General features: G+C 38.5%; 1 protein-coding gene across 9 annotated transcripts in view; it reads left to right on the forward strand.

The window, feature by feature from the left end:
• The first annotated feature begins 2774 nt into the window (after nt 1-2774).
• Nucleotides 2775-22677, forward strand: part of kmt2cb (lysine (K)-specific methyltransferase 2Cb) — a 78591-nt gene continuing 58688 nt past the window's right edge. For 7 of the 9 annotated variants that reach the window (XM_019347970.2, XM_019347971.2, XM_019347974.2 and 4 more), the window contains exons 1-2: nt 3548-4326; nt 16519-16707. In XM_019347970.2, coding sequence (XP_019203515.1) covers nt 16520-16707 — 188 coding nt within the window. In that variant the 5' untranslated portion in view covers nt 3548-4326; nt 16519. Of the gene's footprint in view, nt 2795-3547; nt 4327-16518; nt 16708-22677 lie in introns of those variants that run through there. The other 2 variants (XM_025900646.1, XM_019347977.2) reach the window with 2 other exon arrangements.

The raw sequence follows: 22677 nt of genomic DNA on the forward strand, positions 1-22677 counted from the left end.
TGATGGTTAAGTTGTGAAGGATGAATTGTGAAATGCACAGGGCTATACTCACTGCTCAGAGTCAGCCAAATGCTGGAAAAGAGTGGGCAATGCTTCACAGTGCAAATGCATAATCACTCAAAGAATGCTGCAAAAAAAAAAAAAAAAAAAAAGTTTCTTGAGGCAAAGAAATACGATCTTCTTCAATGGCCAAGTGCGTCACCTGATCTCAGAACAGCTTTTCAGTCACAAAACTAAAGGCAGAAAGACCCACAATCGCACAGAAACTGAAGGCAGCTGCAGGAAAGATTATGCTCTAGCATCTCATGGGAGGAAGCACAACATTTGGTGATTTTCATGGGTTCTGGACCTCAGGGACTTATTAAATAAAATGATTTTTTTTCTTATACTTAAAATTATGTTAGTTTGTCCAATTACTTTTGAGCCTTTTGAAAATGAAGAACTACATATAAAAATGTCTCTAATTCCTAACCAGTTAATGCAAAAGGTTTGTTAAACCCTGTGAATTAAAGCTGAAAACATACACTTCCATCAGTCCATTTTCTTCCATTTATTCAATTCAGGGTTGGAGGGGGCTGGAGCCTGTCCCAGCTACCATAGAGGCAGGGTACACCTGGTATAGGTCACGAGTTTATCACAGGGCTAACACAAAGACACAGACAACCATTCCCACTCACATCTATGGGCAATTTAGAATCACCAATTAACCTAATTCCACTAACTGCATATTTTTGGACTGTGGGAGGAAGCCAGATTACCTGGTGAGAACCTACAAAAATGCAGGGAGAACATCCAAACTCCACACAGAAAGATGGAGATAAACCCTGAACTAACACCCTGCCACTGTGCAGTCCTGAATAAATATATGTGTATAAGCAAAAGGTCATGAGAAACCCATCATTTCTTTGTTTTACTTCCAAGGAGCAAAACTTTCTTGTAAATTTTCTGAAGGTCAGTCAATGTTTTCACTCACTTCCAGCCCAGAACAATGTTATTGTTTGTTACAGCACTTAAAACTCACCTATGAATCATTCAAGTGTAAAAAAAAAAGGCATCTAACTCAAGGGTTGAATGTTAACTTTCCAAAGAGTCATTATAAATTGTATCTTTCAACACTTTGTTCCTAGCAGCCTGACATAAAAACACATATTTTGTTTATTACTTTTGTTGAATTAAGCAAAATCCTCAAAGACGACTTGCCAAAGGGTTGGGATATGTCTGTATGGTGTGCAGTGTGTTCTTCAAAAAATTTGAGGAAAAAGAACAAGACGAGGACAGAAGAAGAAGTGGCAGACCTAAAACAAACAAACAAACTCTACAGCAGAAAAACAGTATCTGAAATTCATATTGTTAAGAAACGAGGACAAATCCAGCATAGACCTGACACAGGGCCTGAGAGATGCATCTATCTATTCACTGAAGCCTCAGAAATTGAAGGGTAGTTGTTAAGGAACAGGGAGAGAAGAACAGGGTATGCAAAATTACACAAGAACTGGACTTAAATCAGTGGCAACAGAGTGATAAAAGCAAATTAAACATTTCTGACTCAAATTATCATCAAATATATATGGAGGAGATCAGGAGAGAGGTACAACAGTGAGTGTCTACAGCCAACTGTATAACAAGGAGCCTGAATTTCAGCCAGGGGTGCAGGGGCTCCTGTAAAAGTTGTTAGAATAATGAATAAAAGTGCCATCGGATTTTGATCCACTGTGCAGTACCATCTGGAAAGCATCTGACTGGCAACTGCTTCTTTTTTTCCCTATCCTGCAGCCAAAGGTCCATCCTACTCAATGGATCAACAGACAAAAACTTTATTATAAATGAGTTAATGGCACATTTAAAAATGACGCATCACATCATTAAAACTAGCATATTCTTCAGAGTGATCATTTCAGTGCTTGGAAATTCAGACTGTATTTGAAGGCAGGGCTTCTCAATGTCCATATGTCCATATATTGACCACTACAAACCTATCACCTATCTTAAATGCACATCACATCTAACTTCCCATTTGTATTTTGCCTGTATTGTAGATGTTCAGGTTAGTCCTCCCTGCCCTTTGTTCTCGTTTATATTTGCTTGATGTATTGTTAGCATTATCAGATTCCATGCTTTTAGGTTGCCTGTTTGGCTGTCTCTTGCATATGTGATAACACACACGGATTATAATACACAACCTCTATTGTGCTGTTAGACAAATTATTCTAGATTTCTGACTCTGTAGCCCAGAGCTCACTATTGAGAGTAAACAAACTAATGAGTGATTATGTAAAGGAGAAGCCCTGGAAAACAGTTTCTGTGCTGCTTTGCATTGTCTCTGTAATTCTACTGTAAGGACGAAAACCATTCTTACAAAGCACACTCCCTCATTTGGTGTGTTGATACCAGTGATGGTGGCTTGTCTAACATGCAGATACTCCCACTGATGATCAGTGGAGTTAAGAGTTAATTACTGCAAATACAACTGCACATATCTGCCTTATACACACCTTAAAAGCCTCTACAGTCATTATATTTCTCTGATTTTCCGAGTGCTTGCTTTCATTTGCCACATTTTTTAATGCGCGATTTATTTGAACTATGTCGAAATGATTGCTACCAACAATAATAATAATCATAATAATAATAATGATAATAATAATAACAATAACAATAATAATAAACACTTTAGATTAGCCAGCAGGGGGAGCTCTCAGTTTAGGAAGGAGGTGCCAAGGTTTACCATTTAAAGGAATAGGGCTGCGTTTATTTCCAGTTAATTTTCTGAGGGGCTTCACTCGAAGAAACTCTGGTAAGTTGTAGTTAAGTGAGCCTTAAAATCGAAAGCAAAATCTAACCAGAGACACAACATTCTCTGCCTCTATTACATATTATCTACAGCCGCTGAAAGCCGACCCCTGGGGTCTTTTCCGAAAGTTAACCCCTGAATGTACGGTGGGTCGGCCGGTTTGTTGAGTACCTTTATCTAACACATAATGCAACGCTTAAATCTGTATACTGGGCGTGTGTATGTGTGTGTGTAGGGGGTGTAAAGCAGGAGTAGAGACGCCGTCGTATGGGAGCAGCTGAGGTACATTCGCATTCAGCCTAAACCACCAGCTCCATGGCGTATTAAAGTTAATCCATTTTTTGTGTATTTTCCCCCGGCTATGAGGAAGCCTTCCGACTGTTGGATTCTCTATAGCTACAGCTGGCAAAGATTTGCATGAGCTCAAGCACCAATGGTTTCTAACAGCTCCAACTCCAAAACGGAAAAAACTCCAGGCTCCATCTTTTCGGGCCCTCCCTAGCCATTATTTTATTTACTAAATGCTTATATCCCTCCGCAGGGTCAGAGAGTATTTTGAAGAAATTGTAAAACGGTTTATCTGCTATTTCTCGTTGCGTCTTCTAATCGGTCTTTTTAAACACGCCTCACACTCGCGAAACATCCCTTTCTCGGCGAGCCCCGTCGATTCTGAAAGATTTGTGCCCGTAGTTGTGCTGTTCGGGGGGAGGAGGAGGCGGATCTAGTTTTTGAGGAGCCTGGAGAGGGGGGGCTGTGCTTCGGTGCCACTTATCATTAGATATGGCCACCGTTACAGAGCGCCCCGAAGCGTCATCTTCAACTTAATTTTGTGCTATTTCATAATCATTTTGCAGCTCGGTCAGCGCGGCAGGCGAGATGTTGTTTTTGGCAAGCTAATGTTTGTTTTTACATGTCTTTTGGAGGCGGTTGTTACTGCGTGGCAGGATGACTGTGAGTCTCTCCTAAACTGGCCGCTTGGTCCCGCAGCTTGTCGCAGCTGAAGAAAATAGAACCAGTTGCCAACCCCCAGCGGTCGGCATCCAGCTTTTTTTTTTCTGTTGCTTTGCGGGTCGCTACACTTTACCCGAGGATTCCTACTTAAAGTTTGGCTCACGGAGCATTGACTTTAGCAGCCGCTTGGATTTCGAGGTCGTTATGTTTACACGTTAATGGTAAAATTATTGGCTGTCGACTTGGGTGGCTAACACCAACTAGCTATATAAGCCGAACTCGTGCGACGACAGCTGTCATTGGAGAAAGGAAAGTGATCCCCGCAGATGCGTGTGCCAATGAAGCGGTTTTCTGTTGGATTTACATCATCCGCTTCTCCATCAAATGGGCAAAGTTGGGAATAACATTGCAGCGCTGGAATATAATGATATGCGTTGTGCATTTTTGAGAACTGCGGTGTTGCTTCATTGGAGAGAGGCTAGCTAGCTCCATTAGCTTGCTAGCTAGCTGGGTGATAAGTGCGACGTTTCATCCCCCTTATTTTGGACATGAAGAGGATAACTCTCTATTCATAGGGCTGGAAGGTAAGCTATATTTGCCTCTTTGGCCTTTTCCTTCAATGTAAGCTGAGTTTGTTGGGAATTTACCTTTTCACGTAAGGCTGAGCCAACCTTATCCTTCTCCAGTCTGATGTTGGGGGTTTGTCGCCGCCTTGGCTTTCATGACTCAGACTATTCAACGGAACGGAACATTCAATTGAACATTTCATGGGTGCCATATAAGCAAATATTAACGCATTTACTGCACTATTCAGTGCGAAAACACACGGCTATCGTTAGTTGGAAGCTAAAAGAGAAAGAAACCAGAACCTGGGTGGTTGTGTAACGTATCGTTTTCACTTTTTGTGCATCATTGTAGTTCCCTAGAATAGTTCCGTTTCATTGAATAGACCGAGCCTTTGTGTGTGTGTGTTGGGCTCAAATGCTCCCCTTTGCCTTGCACCCGGTTTGAAGCTGGCTATTAGGAGGGGTAGTGTTTTTTAAGGTCGCTCGACAAGTTTTCTATGAGCCATGGACATGTTTAACACTAGGATTGGGAAAACAAAGAGGTGAAGCGTTTTTCACTGTTTTGGCGTAGGCGTTAGTTGCAAGTATGAGTTGGACAACTAACTGCAACCATAGGTAACCTGTTTGCTATAGATGGCCCTCTCTTTCAAAGTTGTCTTACGGGATAATGGCTCTAAAGCCAAGTACAGTCCTCTTTCGGTTGTTAACAATGATAAATGGCTTCGTTTATTTTTCCAATTTCTGTTAAATTTAGTCGACGTCAACGTTACTTTTGTCTGTGGTCGACGAAGAAAAGGCGACAGAGTTGAGCACAACAAGCTAGCAGTCGTTAGCTGGATGCAGCTGCTTTGTGCCCAAGCTTCGGTCAACAAAAGCTAACGTTAGCATGTTTTCAGCTGCTCCCGTGGTGGTCGTGACTGCCTTGTAGTTACCGGATCTTAACCTCAGATGCCCCAAGTAAAGTTCTCGTCACCTTTGAGCCTTTGCTTGTTGTACAAAAATGCTCCTTATCCGACGACTTCTTATCGGATCCTACAGTGTTTAAAGAGACAATGTCTTCAGGTTTTTTATCTCAGAGGTAACATTCCTAACTTGGGGTTTGTGCAGTCTCAACATTATTATAGAGGGTTTGTATTTTGTGTTCAGTTTTGGTGTTGGACGACGTCTTAAAGGCTGTTGAAATCAATATAATTGATAGAAAGATGTTGAATTGCCACAGACTAGCAGCGAAAGGTGGTGTTTGTCAAAGTGAGATCTCTTCTGAGTCACTGAAAAAGCCTAACTAATAATTTAAGCCATTTCTGACCACACTGTCTGCGGTGTTTAGTGCATGGATGGCACTGAATTTAAAAAGGTTTAATGTAGCACAGTTTATTATGATCGCATGTATTAAATCTGGAACTGCATGTATCCTCATGGACATTATTATATAGATGTGGAGTGCTGTTACTGCACATAATGGGGATTGATGAGACACAATTTTATGCTTTACTGACCAAAGGACTATGGGTCTGCAGTTTGGAATGAGTTTGCTTTTATTATTTAGTATGTGTCGCAAAATTGTGCACATTTTCTGTCTGTGCGATGCTTATTTCAAAAATAAATAAAAAAACTGACCAAAAGTGTTTGATGTTGATACTATCAGGTACGTGGTTTACCCTAGATATAAGCTGGGGTTTCAGTATACAGTTGAGTGCTTGAGCTCAGTCAAGTTTTGAGTGAGAAGAGCTACGCTCATTTTAATGAATTATATAATCAACTGCTTCAAATCAGTCTCATCCTGCGGATGCACTCAAAATTGCAGCGTCTTGGACTATAGCTGGAGATGATGGTCTTTGTTGTGCTCTGCTGCCTGGGTAAGCTCAGTGTAGTGGATGAGCCGGTTCTTTTTAAAACATTGCTGCAGTTTACAGCCGTTTTCTGCATTAGAAGGACAACTGTGGTTGCCACCTGCAGTCCAAGACAGTGGCGATGTCTTAGTCCTTGCTAAGACATCGCCTAAGACTAGTCTTGGCAAGGAATAATATAAATGACCCCCTTAATAGCAGCTCCAGCTTGACAAGGAAAACTGCGTTGCTGATTTGGGATTGTCTGCTGGTAAATCAGTGCAAGATTCGACATAACCTGTGGACTTGTCAAAGGAATAATGGGCAAGTTTATTTCCCAGGTACTAGTTCAGTTACGGTGTTTCCACCAGTCACAGTTAACCAATTAACCTCCAAGACAAATTGGCTAAAGTGAACGCTCACTAACAAGTATTTCACTTTGTTTTCTTTCTTGTTTATTTCCACATTAGAGGATCATTAAAGAAAACGTGCAAAAGACAATGCTGGTGGTGCTGGATTAAAAAATGACAGCATTTCACTCACACTTGTGCCTAAAGAAAGATGGATTTGGACTGCAAGGCCTTAAGACCATGTGTATAAATGAAAAATATTCAACATTCAGCCCAAGCACCTTGAAAACTTTATCAAACAGTTGATAAAGCAGTGGAGATGACAAGCGGTATCCTTTGTGACATTTACAGTGGGCAATAAAGAGTCAATGCTGTGACCAAAGCAATGAAGCAAGGTGGAGTAAAAAAAAAAGTTTTTCCAGAATTGACTGCAATATCACTCGTTGCTGAACTTAAGGAAAAAGAAAAGCTGCTCGATCCCTAAATTTGGCAAACATTTTGTAAAGTTGGACGAAAGCTGGCAGCAGCTGTCTCTTTCTCTCTCATGATTGTCATATGGCTTCTTTGTAATCCAATGGTGGTAGTGTAGTATTGTGATATCCCCAAAACTGATATGTTGCTATTGTTGTACGTTAAGGTATCCAGCAGTATACAAAGGATTTAAAATTGGCTTATCTTCTTTTTTTTTCACAGTCTTGTAAAATATACAGGGGTTTTGGTAAAAGACTGATCTTCTAGCCTGGGGAGTAGTGTTGTAAATGAAAAATGTTACGGTTGACACTGCAATGATGTTGTTCTTGCATGCATTAAAAAAATGCTAAAATCAGTCACTATGTATTGTTGAATAGTTCTTAATATAACTGATCAGTACACCCAGGGTGGGGGTGTGTGGTGGTGTGTAAAACACAGTACTTTCTCAGGTTTCCTCACAAACCACTTAACTTTGTCCTTGTCCACACAGGCAATACAGTGAAAGCCATCAGCCATTATTGTGTGAACTGGGTTAACACAACAAGGTATTGCAATGAAGTCAGATTTTGACAGTATTCTGCTCACAATGCACAGTCAAGCAAAATGTCTGCATAAGAAATTTGAAGCCTTACTAAAAATGCTTCAAGTAGAAATTGTGTACAAGCCATTATGCACCCCGTATAGACTGCAGTATTACTTATACGCAAGGCAAGTCTGCTCTTTGTGCCCTAAATGGGCTGGGTCGGATGAACATCTGGAAATGGCCGCTGAGAAGGTCATAGCAGTGTAATATTATTTCAGATAAACAAAGTTCTGTACCTCTCGTACAACCATGTTACTTTCAATAATGATAAAAAGACTTGTTTTGCAACACTTACTGTAGCCAGATTCAGGTGTTCATAATATTCATGTGCACATGCAGACCAGATCCAGATCTACACAAGCATCTATTACAGCAGCGCTTATTCTGACATGGAAATTATGAATCTCCATGAAGTCTTATTATGCTGCTCCACTCAGAAGATTTGTATAGAAGATGCGTGTCCAGGCAAATGCTAGTAACTGGTGATGAATTTATTTTAAAAAAACAAACAAAAAAACTAAAGAGTGGAGGAAGATAATACATGCAGATGTGTTCTTATGCTGCACTAGTATCATTGAATGGTTTGAAGTGGCAGTCTCAAGAATCTTCATTTGAGTGTCTTTTAATTCAGCCTGGCAGTTCATCGGCTATCGACAGGATGTGCAAAGCCTGGCCCTCTGGCTACAGCCATAAGGAAAGGGTGCACTACTAAAAATTTAATTCATCCACTTTTCACATCATAGTAGAGCAGCAAAGAACAAGACCAAGGGTGCTCCTTTGGTCAAACCCCTTCAATTTTATCTCTTTTGCTCTAGCTGACATGGTAGACTACAGCTAATATCAGAATGGAACAGTTACCTCACTCATTGTTAAGACACTATGAACAAGAGAGAGAAATGAACAAACACCAGGGATGCAAAAATATTTGGATCAGATGCCAAGCTAAGGTTGTAAGGCGTCCAGATTAATTGACTTCTTGACTAGTAAATGATTATTACACATGCAGAGGCATATAGTTCACCAGGTTTGTATTGTAAATATCCCAGTTTTAGTAGCTGAGCATATCTTTTTCAGTAATATGATTGTGTTCAAGGTGTAAGAGATTGGTGGTATTACTTTTGGTCTGCAACAGTTTTTCCTTTTTGTTTTATGTTGTATTTACTAAAGCACAAAATGTGTCCAGTCAATGGACATGGTGCTAATTTTCCGTACTGCACACTGGACTGGAGAACACACTCGGTAGTGTGTTTTAAAGAAAACGGTGAATGATAACTAAGTATTAACAGAATTTAATACAAAATTAAATGACAGACATGGTCAAGATTATGTGGATTAGAGGTTCTGAATGTTGGGTTTTGTTGAATTGCCCAGCCCCATATCAGTGGGACCCTTACTTGGAAAGCTAGATAAGCGATGATCTTTGCGGCTGATCTTTTAATTTTTATTCTTGTTTATGCTCTGTGTTTACCCTGTCATGCTGCTGCTGCAGTGCATCAGTTGCTAGCAGTGTAGCTAATGTATCACGGGAAACACTAAGAACTGAAGGCCGTTGGCTGGATAGCTGCACCACCAGCAGCTTTTCTTTGTATATTTGGATACTTTTTGACCTATTTGTCTATTGTAGTCAAGTGAGTTGACGGATGTCATGAGTTCAGGACACGGCAGTTAATTCGCTGTTGGCTCCTCTCTTTTGCTGTATATTCAGTGTAATGCTTCTTGCATGTATCGTAACACAATGTTTTATCATTAACTCCATTAATATTATTTCAGCACCACTTCACAGGCGACGTTTCGGAAAGAAGAACTTAAAGTGCGAAAAAAGAAACTAGCGTGACTGTAAATGGCCATAGTGCACTCACTGTAATGATTTTCACACTGAATTGAAGTGAAACTAATGCAAATAAGTTTGGTGAATATTTTAAATGAATAAAGAGAAAATAAAATGGATGTTGGACCTGTCCTTTATTGTTTTACCAATAAATACAAATGCGATAAAACTCTGTTCTTGAATGTATTTTTCAACTTTTTTTGCAGCATTTAATTTTGTTTCATGTTGGCTTACACATTAAAGGACTTCAGCCTTTAAATTTAGCACTTGCACTCTATATGGGCAGAAATCTGTAGTCAACCTGTCAGAAATCAAAAAAGTTATATCAGTATATCCCATACAAACAATAATGAAAACAGTTTGAGCTATAGATCATGTGCCCTTATATCATATTCTGGCTCTTTAAAATCTCAGTCACTAAAAGACTTTAAGATATGCTGGGCTGTATTCTGATGGCTTAACCTCTAGAGACATCAGCCAGTGTGATAGGGGTTCCAGTGTAGCAGGGGGACGTCATAATTGATTTCCACTAGTATTTAACTGAGCACTGTTACTACAATTTATTATTATCATTATTATTATTATTAGTATTAATAATAATGATAATTAATAATACTGATGATGATATTAGTAGTAGTATTTTAAACATATCTGAGCTAACATCACTGTGATGGATGCATCAGGGGGCAACCTGAGGTTCAGTATCTTGTCCAAGGATTCTTCGACCTGCAGACTGGAGTAACCAGGGAATCGAGCCACAAACCTGATTGGTAGACGACCTGCCACAGCTTCTCCGAACTATAAAGTGGCATTTAAAACACTTGTCATAAGATATTGGTTGAAGGATTCTGCTCTTTGGCCAATACATTTGTTATTTATTTGTTTTAATTTGCTTTCCACATTGATATTGCCACATGAAAGCAAAATGTGATTCGTCAGTATTGGAGTGGCTGTGGCTCAGGACATAGAGCATGTTATGTACAAAGTTTAGTACTTCAGTCCCGGACTCCTCAAGTCCACATGTTGAGGACTATGCTTATGAATTGCCTCTGATGTAGCCAACAGAGTTTGTCAGTGCATGTAGATACAAAGTATGGCTGCAACTATTTGAGTAAAACAAACAAACAAACAAACACACACACACACACACACACACACACACACACACACACACACACACACCCCCACCCACACACACACACACCCACACACACACACCCCAAGACCAAGAAGAACAAAGAGGCGGAGCTGTTACCGAGACGGTGAGCTCAGGCTGCTCTAAAACTGCAGCACTGTTCCTGTAATCGCCATTAAAACCTTCATTGGTAAAAAGCTAGCAGGAGTGCTTCAAAGCACCTGATCAGCAACCTCTGACTTGAAGAAAAGCAAACTTTGAAGCTGCTCCATCCCTGGCTGTTTGTTTTACACAGGGAAAAATCTTCAGTGTGCTGCCAGAGGTTGTATTAAAACATGCAGATGAACTGTTAACCTAGTCTGACAGCATGTTTAAACTATACAGCTTGCTAAAGGTTGATGTCAGCTGTCCTATTTTACGTGGAAGACATATGTGCAACAAACAATACTGAGTCTAAAGGGGTGCATGGGGTGTACCAGACCATAAGGCTTTTGTAACATTTTTCAGATTAAAAGTGAAATAAATTTTATATTAATGAAATTGATTTAATATTTAATAATAATAATAATAATAATAATGCCTTTAAAAAAAAAAAATGTACATGGACCAGTAAAACTCAGAGCCACGGGCCTGGGGGTTGTTAGGTTGGACACAGAATTATTATTAATATTAATTAATGACTACACCATCATAACTTTGTTTTTTAACAGATGTTGATTGAAGTTAAACTTCAAAACTTTGCAATTACTAAAATGGAAAAAAGAGCAGTTCATTCTGAAAAACCTGTGGTTTTTCTTTTCAGTATTTATTATTGCTCATTAATAAGAAAAGTATTTTCCTAATTCTTTCCAATTAATCAACGGAATAATCAATAGATTACTCAATTAATAAAGCAATCGAATGCTCCAACTCTAGTATAATGAGGTTAAAGTTAATGAATAAAGCTATATGAATGTGTGTGTACAGGGGTGAATATGATTTGTATTTAAGAGTGCTGAGAGTAGAAAAGAAAACATCTATAGCTTGGATTACTTTGATTACAGATGAAAACGCAAAACTCGATATGTATGTGTTTCAGAGTCAATTGGCATGTTTTTTTATTGCTTGCCAGTACATCTTTTCTTTAGCAGTACTGAGCTTTGCATGATTTGATGTCAGATATAATGGCCACATTGTCCTGTATGTGCCAATGTGGAAACAATTTTTACAGAATATAACCAGGGCTGGGTACCCTTCATGTCTGAATTTATACAGGTACCCCTACCAAATGTTAACTTTTTTTAGTGCTTGTTTTAAAATAAATTCAAATTCTTCTCTTATAAAATTGTACATGCATGCTGTCGCCAGCTACCTTGGTTAGTTTTACGACAGTGTTCATGTCACAGTGTTTGCATATTATATTAAATGGTAATATTTGGCCTACTGTTAGTTATGGTCACAAATCAAGATTTTGGACATGCTGTACCACATAATGTGTTTACTGTAAATAGCATGCTGATGAGAAATTTCAGTGCAGCCAGTGAAAAAATGCTAAGTTAAAATGACAATCACTACAAGAGGGGGAAAATAGCCTAATTACCTGATTAAGCTGTCACTATCTCTTTCAGACTTTGGCCATCATTCCCGGGATTCGTAGGTAGCTGCGAGTCCTTTGTTGAATTTGCTTTCAGGCTATCAAATATAATACACTCTTCGGCTTTTAGATGTATTTTGTGTTTTACCAGGTGTTTTCTCAGAGTAGATGTGTTGCCATGACCAGCTTTGCATTTTGTGCTACAGATATTGTGCAGTTGAGTTTAAAAGGTGTAACCACGGCTGAAACTGCTTTTAGCTCCCCACCGCCATTGCCCTGTCCGGTGTCGAGTCTTCACATGTCACACGAGTGATGTTATGCATCCTCGCTCTTTCTTCTTTTAACCCAGTTATGCTTCAGTACCAAAATTTACACTGATTGATTTAGTGTGAATCAGTACTCGGTAGAGCTGATAAAACTTGGTCAGTACCCTAACAAATAGTAAGCTGAAAAATATTCAGGAGTATATTTAAGAATGGTATTGTCACAGAGTTGTTATGCTGAATGGCTGTGACACCATTGTTTACAAACTCTCCAATGTCTATAGCATATATAGCAGGGTATACATCACACCTTTAGACTCAAGTGTTTGTTTTTGCTATTTTAATTAAAAGTTGCTCACAAATTTTTAAAGTACATTGCTTTAAGGTGTTAATGGGTTGTTGACTATTTGTTTTCTTTTTCAGTATAACCAAGTGTGTAGAAAACTGCAGAAAGACATAGCTTTTGTTAAACGTCTCCACTATTTTAACCATAACGCATAAGAGGTGTTGACATTTTTAATCTCAATGGAATTTGCATCTTTCTGTGATCAGGTATATTAATCCCCCATGCATGTATTATTATTATTATTATTATTATTATTATTATTATTATTATTATTGTTATTATTAAAAAATAAAAACACATTTAAATAAAACAGCTACTCTGGAACTTTTATTCTTTGTGATGCTGACATTCAACCCAGTATTTTGTTGCAGCTGTAAAGTTTTTCTTACAAACTGGTTTTAAACTTCACCAGAAACATCAAGTTTGCAGGAACCTAAGCATGGCTATAAATGGTCTATCCAAACTTAAGTTCATTTATTTCTAGTCTTACTAGAATCATAGTCCATTTACCATTACAATCCTGCCATTTCAAAATTACTTTGTATTGTTAAATACAAGTAAAGGGCAGTATTCCCATTGTTTACCATTGAGTGCTTTGTAGTGGCTTTTTCTTCAGTGTGTGGGTTGCAAAGAATAGAAAATGTGGACTGGCTGTATGTGGAGTGATTACAGATGGCTTTGAGTAAGAAGCAGAAATCCTACTGCACTGTACTTACAATAGTCAAAAGCTAACAAACAATTTTTGGCCCCGTTGAATTTTTTGATTTTCTCTAAGCCCCTAGCTTGCTTCTACTACAAAACTGTAATCTTGGTGTGGTTGAGATGTCTCTGGTCATATAAGCCACCTCAAAAATGCTTAAAACCAGTTATTTGTAATTATGTAATCAAGAGTCCTAACATGAATTCAGTTCATTTTTTAAAAATCGATTTGGACACAGTAAGGCACAATAACATCACTAAAACAGTGTTATTAAATGCTACTGAAGACTGAAATAGAACATCAGGCTTCTACATAGATGGGTGTTATGGATTGGAGCCAATCCTCACTGGATATGTCTTTTTAAGTTTTAACATTTAACCGTGTTAAAACAGATCTGCAAAGATACAAAAAGTTTCTGGAAAATGAAAATGCCCAAGAGCATTATTCATTCATCACCATTCATTGTTTTTAAATGGAAGTTTGGAAAACACCTATCAGGTCTTTATATCAGGTTGGCTAGGCTGAAGCAATGCCTTGTTAAAAATGTAGTTTTGCATGGTATACGTACTGGAAGAATACTGAAACACTCTGCTGTTTTTAAAAACACAAATTTATGACTAATACCAGTGTTTGAGAAATGACAGTGTTCCAAAAAAAGTTGTAATATCTGCATTTTATGTGCAATAGCAACGCAGTGTTTTCCTGAGCACACTACTTCATTTCCCTGCAGGCATAGTGGGCGGGCTAATGCTGCAACTATCACAAAACAAGTTTCTTGCATACTGTTTACAGCTAGCCAACAAAGTGAATGCATAGGATACACTGAGTAGTAGATGGCAGCTGGGGTAAGCTTTCAAACGTTTCTGTGAAAGTTTTTTTTTCTTTTTTTTTTAAATAGACCAAAGAAACCAACTTTGCATTTCACAACTGTTTTTTATAGGATTCAAACAAAAGAGGGAATGTGATGACTATTGCATATTGTACACGAGTCAAACAAATTATTATAAGCTAAATCTTCACCATTAAAGTTTGATGAGCTTATTGGCTGAGGTCCGTGGCAACTGTTTGGTTTCTCCTTTGGCTAAATGATGAATGAAGCAACCATGTATACAATTGGGTGTTTGTAGGTATTCAGGTCAAAACTGAAGTTGTAAATGATCAATTTGTGTTCAGTAAGATCTGTTAATTGTTAGCATGCCAGTTTCTTTCAGTAATTATCTTTTCTCATGATCCACTGAGCATTTCTTTTACACTCTGTTGTATGTGGTTAATTTCCCGTGTGTTTTTTTCTTCTATCCCTTCTATCCTCCCACCAATCACAACAGATCCCTGAGACTGTTTTTTTGTTTGTTTTTGTTTGTTTGTTTTTTTGCAAGGTCTCTTCTTGTTAAAAGAAGGCACATGCTTGTTACCAAGCATGTGCACTAATTCTTGGGGGTGGGGTCCTCTAATATATTAGGGTCTTCACCTTGCAATGTAGAGCGCTTTGAAGCAGCTTTAGATGGGAGTTGGCACTGTATATAAAAGTGAATTGTCAGACATTCTCTTGTTTATGAAAAAGAGAACATCGGCAAGAATATAAAATTAGCAAATAATCTGGAGTTGCCTGTAAAAATAACAAATTACGTGGTATTAACTATAAGTCTGGACTTAAAGTTGATAAATGACTCGGGGTACTCCCTTGGCAGAGGTCACTGCACTCCTGAGTACATTTTCTTTCAAGATAATTAACCAGGTATCGTGTCATAGTTTTGTTAATGTAACAGTTTTGCATGACCGCCTGCTTGAAGTTTGGTTGCAAATCAAGTGGCATGTTTGTTGGAAACTAGGCACTCATTATGACTTAATATCTTCATTTTGAAATTGTATGCATATGCACAAGACTGATTTCCTCTCTCATTTTCAGCCATGAGTATAGATACACCCTTAATTAGTAATTTACATATAAAAACAGAGTTGCAGTTACAAAACGCAGTAGTAAAAACAAAAGTAAAGATGAAGCAATTTCACAGAATTTGTGAAGAGGACAGGAATGGTTTATGGGGGAACACCCCCACCCCCAAAAACAAAGAACTTAATTTGAAGTATTTTGGTCAATGTTCAGATTGCAAATATTAAACACAATTTCTCAAGGCCTTTGGAAAAATATTGGATTTATTATGCATTATTTAGGTGGATTTCCTTGAATTTTATTTGGTACTTTAACTGAAGGGGGGGTCGAGATATTGAGGTTTTTTTTGTTTTTTTAAAAAAAAATAATACTTTTAATAATATTAATAATTATTATTAATGATAATTTGACATAATTGTAATAGCACTTGAGGGGGTTAGTTGCACAGTGTTATTGGTAACGACCTCCAAGTATAACAGAGTAGCATTCTTCCATAGGAAGCCACTTACAGCACACTTATTCAAACTCCCCCAAAATAATCAAATGCAAATAAATTTGATAAAATCACAAAGAAGTAAAATGAAGTAAGTGTTATTCACAATACATGTTGTCAAATGGATTTCAATAGGTGCGTGTGAGCAGGAAACACTAATAAGGCAAGACAGATTTTGCACTCACTATTTCAGACCTAAATTTCTCAAAATGTACGAATGTGTTACCTACACATCATCAGCACACTTTTCCTTTATCAGTACCAGTTTATATGTTGGGAGACGTACCCATTTTTAACCTTTTTGGACACACCTTATTTATACCGTACACCAGGCAGAACCCAGACCGAATAGAGGATCTCTGGTGAGACTTGAAAATGACAATGTGCATCAAAACCTAGGTGTGCTGAGCGTGTATCATTCCTAAGTAAACTTTGAGCCACCAGGGTCTGAATATTTTCAATAACGTATCAGAGTAGTTGTATATAAAAATTTTAAACCAATTTAGTCGTCTGGACAAAATGCAGAAAATTTGAAAGACTACAAAAGCTTTCTGACTATGCTGTTTAAGTTTACAGATAAATAAAACAATTATTCAAAGCAAATGGATTTCCACGTTTATCAGTTAAAAATAGCGTCTTAGACATGTACTATATTAAAACCTGTTAATATGAATTCAGATTGGGGGCAAATCAGCATCCGTTTGATTTTTTCCAAACATTGCTTACCTCGTCTTTCTTAACGGTTTTTCAGAATGTCATCAGAGGATAAGACTGTGGAGCCCTCTGACCAGGGACCCTCACCGCCATCGAGCAGTGTAGGGGCCACGTCCACAGGAAGTCCTGCCCACGCAGACAAGCGACCACGTGGCAGGCCGCGCAAGGATGCTGCTGCCCTCCTACCCCAGGCACCACCCTTATCCACGTCTAAGAACAGAAAAAAGTAGGTTTTACTTTCGACATTCAAATCAGTTTGTATTTCTAAAGCTCAGGGAATTACCTGTTCTTGCTGAATTGGTTAGCAAAAAGTGTGAATCCCATATTTTTTTTTCAAATTTTATATATTTTCAATATCTGATATTACCCGCCTCACCGTTTCCCATTAGTGACAGCACAGGTGAGGGTTTAGAGACATATCCCTATGTCTCTCATACTAGATTTTCTTAATTATCACCCTCTTAAATCCAAAATCTAATTTAAAATCCTTCTCAACGCATTAAAGCTTTTAAATAATCAGGCCCCATCTTATCTCTAAGACCTCATAGTACCGTATCACCGCGTTAGACCACTTTGCTCTCAGACTGTGGGCTTACTTGTCGTACCTAGGATATTTTAAAGTAGAATGGGAGGCCTCTCTTCTGTGGAACAAGCTCCCAATTTTGATTCTGGAGACACCCTCTCTACGTTCCAATTGGTCTAGGCTGCTTCCTATAATGTGCTGAGCGTTTCTTCTTCATTTACTTTTTTCCTTCACTGTGTTTATACACCACTCTGTATTTAATTGTTAGGTTGGTTTTTTTGTTTGTTTGTTTTTTTTTTATTTATCCCTGGCTCTCTTCCATAATGTGTCCTTTGTCCTGTCTTCCCCCTTTACCATAACTGGTCGCAATAAATAGCTGCCTGTCCCTAAGCCTGCTTTTTTTTAAAAGTTTCATCCTGTTAAAAGGGGGTTTTTTCTTTCCTCTGTCACCAAGCACCATTTTTTCCTTGATAACAAACCCCAGAAAACTATGCAAGATGTTATAAGATAGTTGTGGTGAGACTTAACGTTGCACTCCTGCCATCATGTGCATCACTGCATGTGAAATTTTACAGTAAACCTAAGAAATCATAGTAACAGTGCCAACTTAAAATCTTTCACTAGTTGTTATTTTTATTTTTATGTTTATTTATTTTTTTGGTAAAACTTTCCATGTTAAGTTAAGCACACAAAAACCAGCTTTGGAAAATGGTTGATCTTGCCTTTTATTATTGCTTCTTCTCCAAATTCTGTCAGGTATCATGATCTTAAATACCCCATTGTGTGTTACTGCTCATTAAATCCAGTGCTTACCTGGTAAGAGAGCGTTAGAAGTTAATCCCATGTTATTAAAAAAAATGTCAAGGTGGTGCATAGGAAGCATTGGGGAAAAACGCCTTCAGTTTAAATCCAAAAATGATCCTTATACTATATGTGGCATATTTAAAGTGGTCTGAACCTACTTTTGACTGCTCCTATGTGAATCCAAAGGGATTTGGATTCCTCCTGGAATTAAAGTGGAGGCCTTTTGCAGTGTACTCAATAGTGCGATGGTTGACCACTACTTACTTAAAGTAGTCTGAAAATAATATTTTATGGTCATTCTAGTATTGCATAAGTTATCACTTTAAGTCCTTTGTAGGAGTCCTTGGGGTTTTTAGCAGTTTGATTTTTATGTAATTCCAGCACAGATGTTTAGGCTCCGTACAAGGTGTCCTGCTTCTCTGTGACTTCCTTAGCAACATACAATGCAGCTTAGAGCTGTAAAATAATGCCTGCAAGGTTCTTAACTCTCTCCTCAGTCTGTCCTCTCATTCAATCTTAATACCCTGCTCCCAATGGATCGTTTAATCTGCAAGCATCCAGACGATACATTAATGCCACAGTAGAAGGATGACCAGGGACAGACTTGAAATGCTTCACGTTGTTTAACTGGTCACGAACTAACCATCAGCAGATTTATTTATATCCTTGTAATAGCTAGGGTTCTGTTAAGAATCAAGAATAGAATTATAATTTGTATATATTTTAAAGTATGTCATTATTTCTGCAGAATAGGCTGCTGATTACACCCTTATTTAGCTCTGCCACAATTATTTATCCCCTCTCAGATTTCATTTAATTAGATACAAACACCTCCTGAAAGCTAAACTGCAAGCTCATATTCCATAAAACACCCCCAACACGGTGATTACAGCTTTGTGAATTCAGACAATTTACTCCATCCCGATTTCTAATTACCGTTGGTCATAAAAGCCTACAGGCTAATGAGGGATGGCTGGTCCTCTAAACTGTACTGTAACTTGTAATCAAACCATGGTGAACACTTACAACGTCATTCTAGACCAATGAATTGTTCTCACAGGCTAATCAGCTTCATTCTATGGTGTATGTTTTAATTTTAAAATTGTCATAGATAAGTGTGAGGGTATTGACTTGTGACAAAGGTGGACGCTCTATAAATCGCTGTTGTAGACCTGATTGGTTAGAATTTACTAGATTTGCTTATGCTCCATCTGCTAGTCCATCTCTTCCAGAGCAGCATGATCCTTGTCGGGTTTTCCAGGCAGCACTGTGCTAGCTGGGACTACTTACCAGAGCATTATTTTCACCTTTTCTTTTTTTTTTTTCTTTTCCGTCTCTCTTGCGCTCTCTCCCTGTGGTAGGACTGTGGGGGGAAGTTGTGCAGGGTATGGGGCCCGAATACTAGTCTTTTGCGTTTGTCAGTGACATAACTGGCTGTCTGAATGCTGGAATTTGATCTCATTAGTTCTGCATAATATAATATACAGCTGGATGCTGTGTGGTGGTCTGTGCGAAGACGTCACTGCCAACAGCTATGTTTTCAGGTTATGATCGTAGGTTTATAACTGCTCATATATTCATTTGGGCTTGGTTTCTGCTATTAGATACTAGAAATACTAGAAATGAAAATTTTACTACAGTAGCAGTTGGCCATGTACTAAGCACACGGTCATCTCATAAATAGTTTGATCCTCTTTTGTACTTTTATACATCTTTAGCTGGTTATTAGTATATGAACATGAGTGTTCTTTACATGCGTTCTTATCATATTGACCAGGTTTAAATAACATACATTCACTGGACAATTTATTAGGTACGCCTACCCAGTGCTGGGTAAGAGTCCATTTTAGCTTTAGAAGATTTTGGTCCATATTGACACGATAGCAGCACACAGTTGGTGCAGAATCTTTGTCTGCATATTTCACATAAAGATATCCTATTCTACATGAGATCAAAGGTGCACTTTTGGATTGAGATCCGGTGAGTGTGGAGTCCACTTGAGTACTGTGAACTCATAACGTTCAAGAAACCCAGTTGAGATGATTTTGAAACATTGCTTGTTGTTCTGTTGAAAGTAGCCCTGTGAAAATGGATACAATGTGGTCATAAGGGACCGACATGGTCAATAGAACTCGGACAGGCTGAGGTGTTTAAATGATGCTCAGTTTGATACTAAGAGGACCAAAGAGGGACAAGAAAATATCTTTCTTGTCATTAAAACCAGTCTGAACTGTTACAAGGCAGGATGGATACATGCTTTCATGTTGTTTACACCAAATTGTGGTCCTATCATCCAAATGTTGGAGCAGAAATTGAGACTCATTAGACCAGGCAACATTTCTTCCCAGTCTTCGTAAGCCTGTGCAAACTGCTGCTGTAGACCATCTGCGTCAAGGTTTGACATGTTATGTCTTCAGAAGTGCTCCTCTGCATACATTGGTTGTAATGAGTGGCTATTTGAGTTAGTGTTGTCTTTCTATTAGCTGGAAACAGTCTGGCCATTCTCCTTTGACCTTTGGCATCAACAAGACAACACATTTTTACCAGGACAATTCCAGTAGAACAACAGTTTCTGAAATACACAGACTAGGGCTGTGCTGATAATGCCAGCACAATTTTTAGTGTGTGTGTGTGTGTGTGTGTGTGTGTGTTTGTTTGTTTGTTTTTGTTTTTTTAAATGTCTTTCTATGATATCATTGCTATAGCAGCGTCCTACGCTCATATTCCGTAATGCACACAACAATGAGGCACACCCAGACATGTCCGACAGGCAGAGAACAAGGTGTCCGGCTATGATGACAATTTGGTAATAACTGGGATCATTGAAAAACCTCCAACAAAGCACAGTACTTTAAAATTGTTCGTGCAAAAGCTGGAAACGACAAACTTGTTTCAGTACTTGAGCCAAAAACACAGACTACGACCAGGCTATGACAGAGGAGATGCTATCAGCTGGTGATGTACGACCCAAATGTAAACAAATGACTCACCCAAGCATCATTGGAGCACTCGCTAGTTAGACTTCTTATGACAGGAAGAGCAAACGGTGGATGGGAATCACTGATGCAGTTACATATTGTTTAGCCAAGTAAATGACAGCAGTTCAAATGGTGGAAAGGGAGGGGTTTAAGGAAAAGCTCTACCCAAGTTGCAACATGCCAGGAAGAAGACATTTTTCATTTTTTATGTGGCAATACTGTGCAGGCTGTTGATGAACGACGAGTTATCTTAACTTAGATATTATTAAACTAAAGTGTAAAGCAGTCATATTATACTTAACATTTCCAGGGAAAATGCTACCTAGGCTAATTTTGTGCTTACGTTTGATTTGCGCTGTGTCACTACTGTTGTACTATAATGCTGCTGCTGACAGCTTGTTTCAATAGATCCACACTTTAAATTCGATAGTCTGTTATCGTTGACAGCAAGTCATTGGTAAAGAAGAACTGAAAACTAGTAAATGCTGCTACCTGCAAGCTATAGTCACCACACCACGGAACGCTGTTCAGTATTTTCTTTTTTTTATCAGTTTTCACTGAGATTAATTAAATTTTTTATGCTCATCTTATTCTTAAAAGAAATGTTGTTCCTTATAAGAGAACCGGATAACATTTTGCTTTAAGTCCACTGTGCTTCCATTGAAAAAATTAACACAGTTCCCTCTGATTTTTTTTTTTTAAAGGAAAAAAATGTTGAGAAAATAGTGAATTATGAAAACAAATCAGAAAATGAGCTGTTCTGCTTGTGGCAGAGTTCCACTCACGTTTCATGTTGGGACGTTATCTTATTTTTTTCCTGTAAGCCCGTTTGTTGTTTCTAGTCTTCCAAAAGCAATAACTGAGTAACTACTGACTGCTGTCTTTTGATCTTGCAAGACCAGAAGAGTCTAGTCATTAAAATATCAACATAAATCAAAAATCATCCAAGCTGTTCAAGCCACGCATCAATCCATCTGCCATACTGGGATCCAGGCTGTGGCAATCTACTGTAATGCCATCATGCAGACCCTTTCCAGACAGTTGAAGCAGTAAGGCCAGTAAAGCAGACATCTCCGTCCACTCCCTGGTGACATCCAGCCACTGACACCCTCATTTGTAACCAGCTAACTGCTGCTTTTGCTATTGCTATGTACTTAGCTACTGTTTGATTTTTAAAGATAACAAAATTAAAAACTGAAAAGTAAATTTGTTCAGAATAGCATGAAAAAAATCAAATCAAATATTAAATTGATATGAGATGGTTACTGAGAGTGGCCATCCACTGTTCCTAATTATATCTACACCGACTTCCATATGATCCTGAACTACAGTAGTACGGCACATCCCAGCCCATGTAATAGGCTATAAATGCAGAGTTAAAATGCAGTGGTTTGTTTCTACATTAAGTTATATATGTTTGACTCAAGCTCAGGTAATTGTTTGCTAGAGGCTTCTTCTGTCATTCCCCATGGAAGTCATTTAGAAGGAGGGGTTGATTTGGCATCTTGCCATTTGTGATTTTTCTCTCCAGTGACACTGAAAATTACCCACCCCCACCCCCAATCTCCTCCCTCACTTCCCACCCCCTGGATACTCTTGAGTACCCCGGAGACATACTGCTCTCCTTTGGGCTGTGTTTGTTCTCCCCACTTAGCATGCTAGCACTCAGTGTTGCTATTTAATTTGTATCCATGACAATTATCCCCTCCACATGCCGCTTCCAAGATTAGGTTAACTGAGCTCTCGTTGAAGGATGCTGACACTGGGAGATATTTACATACTGTGTGTACAAGCAAGGTATGAGTTGGTGTGTCTGCACATCTGCATGAGTTGGCACACAACGTCTGTTTGTAAATGTACACGTGGTTGTCTGTTTGCTGACATGGCACAT

Source organism: Oreochromis niloticus, linkage group LG18 (genome assembly GCF_001858045.2).
Source record: "Oreochromis niloticus isolate F11D_XX linkage group LG18, O_niloticus_UMD_NMBU, whole genome shotgun sequence".
Classification (NCBI taxonomy): Eukaryota; Metazoa; Chordata; class Actinopteri; order Cichliformes; family Cichlidae; genus Oreochromis; species Oreochromis niloticus.